The 10,915-nt window shown below is 42.8% G+C and overlaps 1 protein-coding gene across 1 annotated transcript; it reads right to left on the reverse strand.

Moving 5' to 3' along the window:
• Nucleotides 1-388: 388 nt before the first annotated feature.
• Nucleotides 389-9,673, reverse strand: LOC127046299 (perilipin-3-like). Its single transcript, XM_050943155.1, has 7 exons — nt 9,614-9,673; nt 8,364-8,559; nt 4,995-5,077; nt 4,369-4,654; nt 2,973-3,172; nt 1,578-1,706; nt 389-1,389 (listed from the first exon to the last, which is right to left on the reverse strand). Exons 1-7 carry the CDS (start codon nt 9,671-9,673, stop codon nt 1,039-1,041), a joined length of 1,305 nt encoding a protein of 434 aa, XP_050799112.1. The 3' UTR covers nt 389-1,038.
• Nucleotides 9,674-10,915: the final 1,242 nt, after the last annotated feature.

Raw genomic sequence — 10,915 nt, forward strand, 5'->3', positions numbered from 1 at the left:
GCAAACAAGCTACTTTTAGAGGAAGATTGGCTATGCAACAGCAGCTAGGAAGGTTACATAGTTATCCTCAGTTTGGAGAATGTAGTCGTGAGAAAGGGAACATTGATCAGAAAAGTTCTAGTAAGGGAAACTGAATGGGGCACTTTCAGCTGAGAACATCTGCTCATATCCAGCTCTGAAGCTCACAGCGAGTGGTCTTCAAAGAGGTGGTTGTTCAGTGTGTAGTAAAGCTTGCCAACTACATCTTGTTTAGGTGATGTCTCACTCTTGCCAACATTTAGGAATAGCACTAAGCAATGAAGCCCTTGCTAGGCCTTCTGGACCAGGCTGATGCTATGTTTGAAGGGATCAAGGAATGAAGTCAAGAGACTTATTTTAGAATGCAGGTAGTATTTATTTCATACAATATCATTTGACATATAGCAGTGGCATGTTAAGCAGAACCTATCACTTCCCTTTAAGTGAGGCAGCAAGACAGTTGTTACAGAGAGATCAAGTCTAATCCTATTTTGTGTTTGGAGTCTAGTAGATTGACAGCCATTGTTAACTTGGTCTTTTGCACCAAGTCTCTACAAGTAGAAGGTTTGTTTCCAATACAAGATGCAACCTGAATTGGTTCTTTTGCCAGAGATATTTCTCCCAGAAACTGCAGTCATCAGTTTCTGACCAACATGCTGACTTTTGGGCATTAGGGTTACAATTTGGAATTTGCTTTGAGCCTCACAGGCAGCCAAACTATCATACACTAGACCTGCTCATAGACTATTTGCACATGCAGGAGTATACAAGCCAGCAATTGATTTGATGATTGCAAATGTGAAAAGAGTCTATTTCAGAACAAAAAGTTCCTGACCCATTGAATTGGTCAAGAGATGTTGTATGGATGTCAGTTGCCTGCAAGGAAAAGCCACATGTTTATATTATCTGTAGTATGTCAAACTTAGGCTGAAGACTAAAGACCTATAGGTCTGTCATGTCCTTACAAGCAGAGTTCAGAGCTTGTGTTGTCCTCCTTTGTCTAGATGAAGCTAGGATTGTCTAGTCCTTCTCCACTTTATCATCCACTGCAGAGTCTCCAGCTGGAGCAAAGGGTCCCACAATCCATGTGAGGGGAATGTTGTGCACCACATACTCCAGCAGCTCATTCAGAGACTCCTGTGCTTTGGCCACCTTCTCTCTGCTCTGGGAGAGGATATTGCTAGAGAGATCTTGGAATGAAGCAGCCGTAGAGAAGGAAGCATGGAGGTCTTCTAGGCCAGTTAGGATCTGCTGGACCTGATCCTGCATGTTGGCTGGGAGGCCCTGGATGCTGGATACTAGGGTGAGACAGATGGCCTGCAAGTGATGAATGATGCTACGTGAAACAGCCAGTGTCTGAGACTCAATCACCTGTGAAGCAGCAAGTTAACAATTAATGGGAAAAACCATGTATAAAACATTCATACATTCTAATTAGAGTGCAGGGTTGAAGGCATGACATCTGAATACTACCCCTGAATTTAACTACTCATAGTCTTGAGCTTTAAACGCTAGAGGTAACCTCAAAATTCCAGACTGTTCTTCAGTAAGGGTGATACCTCTGGCTTTGCAGAGTCTTCATCCTCACTTGCTCCTATCTCCCTCCTGCTCCACTCCTGCCACATTTGATTCAGCTTCTCTTGGCCATCATGAAGCTTTGGACCCACAGCCTCTTTGGCATACTCAATCTGGAGAAATTAAAAGAAAAAGGGATGAGGTGCTTGAAGTCTGACTTCAGTGAGAATCAGCAATGTCTTTAGAGAGCTGTGGATTCCTGTGAAAATTCTGTCATCCAATACAGAAAGGTGGGATGCTTCTGCTGTCTTGGTGAGAAGACAGCTCTGGTTATTGGTAGATCACCCAGCCAGAGAGGAACTCAACCAGAGGGGAACTAAGGGAAAGAATGTCAAGTGATGGATATTTTAGAATAAAAAGACTGACAGGAGACATCTGAGCTCTCCCCATCCCATGTCAAGTTGTCCTGTATGCCATGCTAAATGCTTTCATGGAAACATTCATGAGAATCACAGCTCATTACAGGTCTGTTGGTCTTGTCTTAGGATCATCTTGCAGAGTACACGGGGAGACAGTGAGTTCTGCAGTGTGCTGTGAGCCACGCTAAAATTCTGCTACAGCTTCATTTTGACTAGAAGTTTAAGTGAACCAGCAACAAAATGGCTGTCTTTTACATCTTACCTGGGAGACATGAAAGGCAACATACATCTTGTGCAAAAATGTTTGCATAGTTTACAAAAGTGTTTAGCAATTAGATGTGTTGGCATCTCACTTGAATGTACTCAGATCTAAAGGGACACTGTTTTAGAACACATGATTTAGGTTGTCTGCAAGAGATGCCATCAAATCCTGGGGACAAGAAATTGATTTTAAAAAAACACTGGAAGTGTCAGAATCAGTTTAAACTGAATCAGATTCTCGAGCAGAAGTCTGTGTTAGAGGCTGGATTTCACAAGACATGGCTGTGAAAGCGAGTACATGGGACCCTGCTTATGATTGAGAAAGCTGTTTGCTCACCTCTATTTTCTTAAATAGCAAGAGAGTCCTGTGGCACTTTATAAACTAACAGATGTATTGGAGCATAAGCTTTTGTGGGTGAATACCCACTTTGTCAGACGCACATATCTATTTTCTTAGTAGATACATGCACCACATGACTGGTGAATCTGAAAGCATTTGCAAGTTTAGAATTGGTGGCAAATCCTGAGGAAGCAGTATTTCTCCACCTCTCCAATCCCCCTTGCTTTTACAGACTGACCTGTGAAGCAGGATCCACCACCACAAATGACAATGCTCTAAGCCTTGCTATTGTAGACAAATATAGGCATCCCACAGAAAGCTAGTCATATATAGGGACAGGGTTCAAATCACTATACAACTCCATGACAGAATGCTTTTAGGGGAAAAAAAAAAGCCAAACTATGATTTGCATTCCCTACCAGATCAATGGTTTGCTGAAGCTGGAAGAGAGCCTCCTTTGTGCTTTGTCCAACTTGTTTCACCTTTCCCAGGGAATGCTGGTAGGCTCGTTGGCGGAGTTTGGTTGAAAGGGAACCCAAACGCACATAGTAACTCTTTGGCTGTCTCTGCTGCTTTACAGAGGCCACTTCAAACCCCTCCAGAGATGTTGCAAGCTTAACTGAAAGGAATGAGAAGAAAAAGGTTTAATCCTAGCCAAGGCTGACAGAGTCAGATGAAGTACCATGGTGATGGGGCAGGAGGACAAATTCTGATCTGTTGTAATCACTCTGGTGCTAGGAATCCTTCCCCCCCCCCCACAATTCTTGCTTGTGCAGCACAAACACACATTCTTAGTTAACTCTCAGTACCCAGAGGATTTCATTTGATACACTAAGAGCCAAGCAGGGCATATAATTGAACTAAAATAGGATCAGTCATTTATAGCTAATGACAGGTGTTCATGTTAATCTAGTCACCAGAGGATTAGTATTTGTGCACTACTGTAATAAGCAACAGACTCCCAATGACAGCCTATAATGGGGCTATTCCAGTTACAGCAAAGTGCCTGCAGCCAGTCTCAAGTCAGCCTCTTTAAATGGCTTTAGTACAAGATTATTTGGGTAGGTGGGAGCCACTACCTAGTGGAGTAGTAGGCTAAGATCATCATTGCAAAGGTCTGACAGGTTATCCTGATTAAGAAACTGCCTTTAAGAGCTGATCAACTAGTAGAGTGTTCATGCTGCTAAAATACCCTGTATTTAGAGTCCAGACCAACTGTGAAATCTGTTCACTCAAGAGATTTTATACAAAGCATTACATAAGATGGGCTACAATGGAGCAACACCTGCATAGTACTCACCTGTTTAGAAAAGGAAGGGGAACAGGAGCAGTAAATAAAGCTATTTTAGCATCTATTGTATAGAGTAAGCTTTGGGATGGTAGAGACCTAGATGTGTGAACAATCACTATCAACTCTGTAGTACCTGCAGCTATACCCTCACCCACAAAATCCTAAATTCAACTCAAGTTTGCTGCAGACAATGCAGTACTAGGAAGCCATGCCAATCAGCCCCATGTTATGGGCCAGAAGCTCAAAGCCTGCACCAGGTAGCCTCAGTGAAGACATGTTAATTAGCATCTTGAGATTAGAGATGCATGTTCATTTCTGTAGAGCCAGAGTTGTACTTCTGATCCTGCATTCCAAACACCTTCCCCCACTCCTGGTTTAATGCATGCTTTATGAAAGGGACATTTGTTTGTGAAGATACTACAAGTGGCAGATTATACAATTAAGGTATGAATAGACATTTAACATTCTCCTGGAAGTCAGGGTTATATCTCCTAGATTTAGTGTACTGGGAAAAGTGCACTGACCTAATTCTTCATCTGTTATTGGGAGGTAGAAGTCCACCAGTTCCTCTGATTTCCCCAGCAACGTGTCAATGCTGCTCACAACCTTCTGCCCCACACTGGATTCCATGACAGCACTCATGCTGCTAGTCATTACAGATCTGGTGGCATCCACACTACCCTGCACAGTCTCTTTTGTCTTGCTCATTATTCCAGTTACTACATCCTTTGCTTCTGTGACAGCACCGACAACTGCATCCTTGGTGCCTGTTACTGTGGAAGATACTAGCTCCTTGGTGCTTGAGATCACCTGGGGGGGGAAGTGGTGTTAACAGATTATGAATAGGTACAAGAGTGGTATTAGTGGGGATATGCCACGCTCGATCCATATAGATTTCTAGTCTCAGGCTTCAGCACTAAATTCACTTCCTTATTTTCCCCACTAGTAGTTTCTTCCATCAGAAGAGCCTTCATTTGGGGGCAGCTCCTTACTGCCAGCCTTTGTTTCAAGCAGCCATGTGGTTTGGCCAAGGCCTTATGACCAGGGACTGCTCCTATGACTGACATCAATAGCTGCTCATTTAGATTATTCTAAATCAAAGTAAGACTGCTGCATCCTTCTTGTCAAGAGAACTGTTGGACAAAGTTACCTTATCAGCTGGCTGTTGAAGAATTGGCAGTTTCTCCTCCAGCTTGTCCAGTCCTTTGCAGGCATATTCATTTACTGCTGCAACTGTAAAAAGCCAACTTTAGTCCCTTAATTCTTTTCAGTTTTAGCAGAGTTCAGGGAAAGCTTGGAACTGGGACAACTGATTTCGAGAGTAAGTCAGAGGAGGTCCTGTTACAATGTTTACAGTGACTAGACAAATGGGATTTGTCCTATCATTTAGGACACCGAGGTGCTCCCCTACTACAAAATAAGAAGATTATGGGTGAGAAGTCTATGGCTTGCTATACGTCTAGGAAGAGGCTGTCAGTAAGTCAATGTTTAATTATGCAGGTACCTTGGAAGTAGTGTTTAGAATCATAGGCCTGGAAGGGACATTGAGAAGTCATCTAGTCCAGTCCCCTGCACTCATGGCAGAGCTAAGTATTATCTATACCATCCCTGACAGGTGTTTGTCTAATCTTCTCTTAAAATCCCCAGTGAGGGAGATTCCAACCTCCCTAAGCAAATTTATTCCAGTGCTTAACCACCCTGACAGTTAGGAAGTTTTCCCTAATGTCCCACCTAAGCCTCCCTTACTGCAATTTAAACCCATTTCTTCTTGGTGTATCCTCAAAGGTTAACAAGAATAATTCTTCTCCCTTCTTTGTAAGAACCTTCTACATCCCTTCTCTTTTCCAGAAGAAAAGAAACCCAGTTTTCTCAATCTTCCCTGACAGGTCAGGTTTCCTAGACCTTTAATCATTTGTTGCTCTTCTCTGGACTCTCCAGTTTGTCCACATCTTTTCTGATATGTGGTGCCCAGAACTGGACACAATACTCCAGCTGAAATCTGATCAGTATAGAGTAGAGCAGAAATATTACTTCATGTCTTGCTTACAAGACTCCTGCTAAGACATCCCAGAATAATGCTTGCTTTTTTGCAATAGTGATACACGGTTGACTCATTTAGTTTGTGGTCCACTATGATCCCCAGACCACTTTCTGCAGTGCTCCTTCCTAGGCAGTTGTTTCCCATTGTGTGTGTGCACAACTGATTGTTCCTGCCTAAGTGGAGCACTTTGCATTTGTCCTTATTGAATTTCATCCCGTTTACTTCAGACCATTTCAAATTTAAATGCACTCCAAAGCACTTGCACCCACACCCAGCTTGGTATCATCTGGGAACTTTATAAGGGTACTCTGTGCCATTATCTAATTGAGATATTGAACAGAACCAAACCGAGAACTGATCCCTGCAGGACCCGACTTGTGATGCCCTTCCAGCATGACTATGAACCACTGATAACTACTCTTTGGGAATAGTTTTTCCACCAGTTTTACACCCACCTTATAGTACCTCCATGTAGGTTGGATTTTCCTAGTTTATGATAAGGTCATCCAAGACTTACTAAAGATATGCCATGTCTATTGCTTGCCCCCCCCCCCACCCCTCTCACAAGACTTGATACCCTGCCAAAGAAAGCCATTAGGTTGGTTTGGCATGATTTGTTTGACAAATCCATGCTGACTATCATATTATCTGCTATTGTAAATTATAAGTTAGTAAATCCCTACTTAACTTGTGATATTGAGGCTTCTGCACTATTAGGCTTTCACTGTCATTTTGCCTGTAGGAGCTCTGTGTTACTGTTGACAGAACCCCCCGCCCCCTACTCTCAGCTGTGTATTCCCACCAAGAGTGGAAAATTGCAGAACAGTAATGATTTAATTACTGCAAATAAGGTCCATTACTATTTTTCTGCAATTTTCCATACCTTCTCCACAACCAAGCCACAATTTTGACAGTCATCCCACAATTCAAGTAGGGCCTTACAAATTAGTGTTTGGCTATGGCAACTCAGACTAGGTTTTTAATGTTGCTATATTGCCTTTAGAATCTAAAATAAAAACATTGTCATGTGATTTAATGGAGAGCAGGATCAATGGCAAGACCTTTGACTTCAAATTAAGGAATCTAAACAGTGAATCCTAGATTAGGGTTGGAAGAGACCTCGGGAGGTCAGCTAGTCCAACACCCTGCTCAAAGCAGGGCCAACCCCTGACTAAATCATCCCAGACAGGGCTTTGTCAAGCCAGGCCTTAAAAACCTAAAGATGGAGATTCCATCACCTCCCTAGGTAACCCATTCAGTGCTTCACGACCCTGCTAGTGAAATAGTGTTTCACAATATCCAACCAAGACCACCCCCACTCCAACTTGAAATCATTGCTTTTTGTTTTATCAATAACCTAGCTCTGTCCTCTTTGGAATCCCCCTTCAGATAACTGAAGGCTGCTATCAATCTGCCTCTCTTCTGCAGCTAAATAAGCCCAGTTCCCTCAGCCTCCCCTCAGACATGTGCCTCAGCCCCCTGATCATTTTTGTTGCCCTCCATTGGGCTCTCTCCAATTTGTCCACATCCTTTCTGTATTGGGGCCCAAAAATGGAGCAGTACTCCAGATGTGGCCTCACAAGTGCCGCATAGAGGGGAATAATCACTTCTCCTTGATCTGCTTGCAACGCTCCTACTAATGCAGCCCAATATGCTGTTAGCCTTCTTGGCAAAGGAGGACACACTGATTCATATCCACTCTAATCTCCAGGTCCTTTTCTGCAGAACTGACGCTTAGCCAGTTGGTCTTCAGCTTGTAGCAGTGCTTAGCATTCTTCTGTCTTAAGTGCAGAGTCCTGCACTTGTCCTTGTTGAACCTCATTTCTTTTGGCCCAATTTATTGACATTTGTCAGATTTATTTGTCCTGGCAAAACCACATCTCAATGAAAACTGCTTAAGGTTTCCTCTTCTGTACTGCTGGCTGCATTTCATCTGATTTATGTAATTGAGTTTTGTAGGCCAGTACTGTAGTATTTAAGGTTATGCTTTAGCTGGTTAAGTTACCCAGCAGTTTATTGGCTGGTAAGTAAGCTGTCAACTTGGACAGGAATAGATAAACTTACTGTAGGTTTTATGGATTTGACTGTAAAGTTGAGCAATATTTGTTTGGTATATTTAATAAGACAGAACATCAGTTTTGATGAGCAAAGTTGCCAAAGGTCAAGACAAAACCCAACTGCCAAGATTTAAAACCTATAAGGAAAGACCTGTTAATAGTTTGCCATCTCTCCTCTGTCTGCATGTTTATTTACATTGTAGGTTTTTCAGAGCAGGATTGGTCTTAAATGTCTATGTTGCCTAGTAGTTTTGGGTGCTAAATAAAATATTTTATTATCCTCCTCTTTGGAGGTGATGTCGGCACATATAGTGTGAACCTGTGCTATTTCACATGGAAAGGCTGCTTCACCTTCTTCAGTTCCCACCCAATATGCCTTTTTGCAGAAATGCCCCTGTCACCGAGGTACAGCTTTACTCACTCCGAGGTTCAAGTGTGGTCAGAATTGGTTGTACACCTCCAACTGCAGCAGTAGCAATTGTCTTCGCTCCCATCTCTGCAACACCACAGACTGACTTGATGAGTGAATGGTCTTCTTTAGCAGCAGTGTAAGTAGCAGAAACCTTGTCATAGGTAGAGCTGACCAGTGGCAGATTGGCCACCCTACTCACTGCACTCTAAGAAAGGGAGAAAGTTAGAGTCTAGCTGGTTAAAACAGATTCTCAGTAACACTTGCAGATACCCTGGGTCACACCTTGAGAATCTTAGGGCTGCTGAATCAGTATCTCCTAACATTTTCAGGGACTCCAGCAAAGGGTAAGTTTCTCCTCCAGATACTTCCTTACCAGCAGTCTTTTGCTGAGAGGCCAATGCAAGAACTAATCTATCACTTGCTATTAGTTTTGCAAGTCTGTTCCTGGGATAGAACTAGAATGTTTGCAGACTGAAGAGAGACTTATGTCAGATGTCCCATCCAAGATGCTCTGAAGTCCAGGAAAGCAATCAGATTAGTTTAAGGTGCTACTAGCCACACCTGTAGGCAGTGTTGAAGCTTGCCAAGAGTGTATAGTAGTTTGATCAGTAGGTGCAATTAGCACCAATCACACAAAAGGTAGGACTTCTCCTTCACCAATCCCAAGAAAGCTTCAGATAAGAGACAAGAGCAATTTTGGGGGGGGAGGGATAGCTCAGGGGGTTTGAGCATTGGCCTACTAAACCCAGGGTTGTGAGTACAATCCCTGAGGGGGCCATTAAGGGAACTGGGGTAAAAATCTGGGGATTGGTCCTGCTTGGAGCAGGGGGTTGGACTAGATGACCTCCTGAGGTCCCTTCCAACCCTAATAGTCTATGAAGATTGTGGCATGAGCTGAAGCTTCAGGGAGCCACTATCAGCTACCAATTATGCTCAACTCCCTGTGAAGTCTGGCTCTGGCAGACCCAAAGGGAATATGTTAGAGACCAGATGTGATTTCATTGCAAGTTCATTATGGCAGTGGTCATCATTTCTTGTTTAACGCTCATGAATTAGTTTAAGGCAAGAAGGGACTGTTGTGACCTAGTTTTGTCCTGCAGCAGACAGGCTGTAGAATTGCATCCAGTAGTTTGTTCTCATGTCTTTGGGAAGAATTAGAGTATTTCTTTTAGAAAAAAAGAGCCAATCTGATTGTGGTTATAGGCTAGTTTACAAGCCTGCTTTAACTCTACTTGCTTAGCAACCAATAATGTACCTACCTGCTTCTCCAGATCAGTCTCTAGGACAGCAGCATTTGTTTTTTTTTCGTCTAGAGACATGATGAAGTTAGATACCACTGAAAAAGAATGAAAAAAGGTGAGGCATTTTATCCTGAGCCATACCACTCTCTGCAAGATTGAGCTCTAAGTCCAACAGGCTAAAGATTACCTTCTACTCCTTCCTGCTTTCAAAGCTTATTGTAAAAAAAGGGGGCAGTGCTGTTCCAAATACAGAGGGGAAGGGGGAAAAAGGAGAGAGTTCTCATCCATCAGGAATGAAGTCATCAGGAGACTTTTGGAGAGGATAGCATATTGCCTATAGCATTGCATATTGTACCTGACATGGTATGATCTATTTGGAGAAAATACATGCCCTGCCATTCTTACATTTTTTAGGAAACAAGAATTGCTGGTTTCTTTAGTTCTGGTCACAAAGTCAGTCTCTCCTTCCTAATTGAAAGATTAGTCTAGAACTTTGTAAGTGGGGGCCTGGTGTTACTCACCTAGATAGGGCCAACTCTGAGAGTAGTCAAATACTGACCACCAGAGGGCTAGCCTTTGGTATGTCCAGTTAGAGGGCTTCTTCTGACAGGTGGTTCAGGCTAGGTCAGCAGTACATAGTGTCAAGGTTGTTTTTTAAGCTTGATGTAGTGGGAAAACCAAAAATTTAGCTGAAAGATAGTTGAGATGGACTAAGGAGTCTCAACTACACAAGCTAAAAATGAAATAGAGGGTAACAGTTGAATTATGTTTGGCAGACAATTGTTGTACCACTTCCATGTGAATTTCTGGAAGACTTATTCAGAGAAGTCTGTCTCAACCAGAATTTCTATTCCTGCTTTCAGTGTCACCCACTGCCTCCCCACATTCGGATGGGCATTTCTTCTGATTTTGTTGGAGTCCAAGTCAAGACATCACCACATTAGAGTGAGTTTGGCCTCTAATAGAGCCAGTACACCTTATAAATAGGACTTTCCATAGCCATCTAGTCCAATATACTGTCTCCAGCAGTGGGAAGAGCCAGATGTACTGTTCTGAATTAACATTCATATGGGAAGGTGAGGTTCTTAACCCAATACCTGATTGCTGGGCATTGGGTGCTGAAGCACAAGTCTAGTTATCCTTAGTTGCCACCATGCAAGTCTAAATGTTTAGCATTGCTAAGCTCTGAGTATGTCATTACAAATGGAGAGAGTCCAGCATAGGACCAAAAAAAAAAAAAACACCAACCAACTAAAAAAACTAGGAGGTTGGGGCACATGACTTATGAGTAGAAGTTGAGGGAACTGGGCTTATTAGTTG

Source organism: Gopherus flavomarginatus, chromosome 3 (genome assembly GCF_025201925.1).
Source record: "Gopherus flavomarginatus isolate rGopFla2 chromosome 3, rGopFla2.mat.asm, whole genome shotgun sequence".
NCBI classification, from domain to species: domain Eukaryota; kingdom Metazoa; phylum Chordata; order Testudines; family Testudinidae; genus Gopherus; species Gopherus flavomarginatus.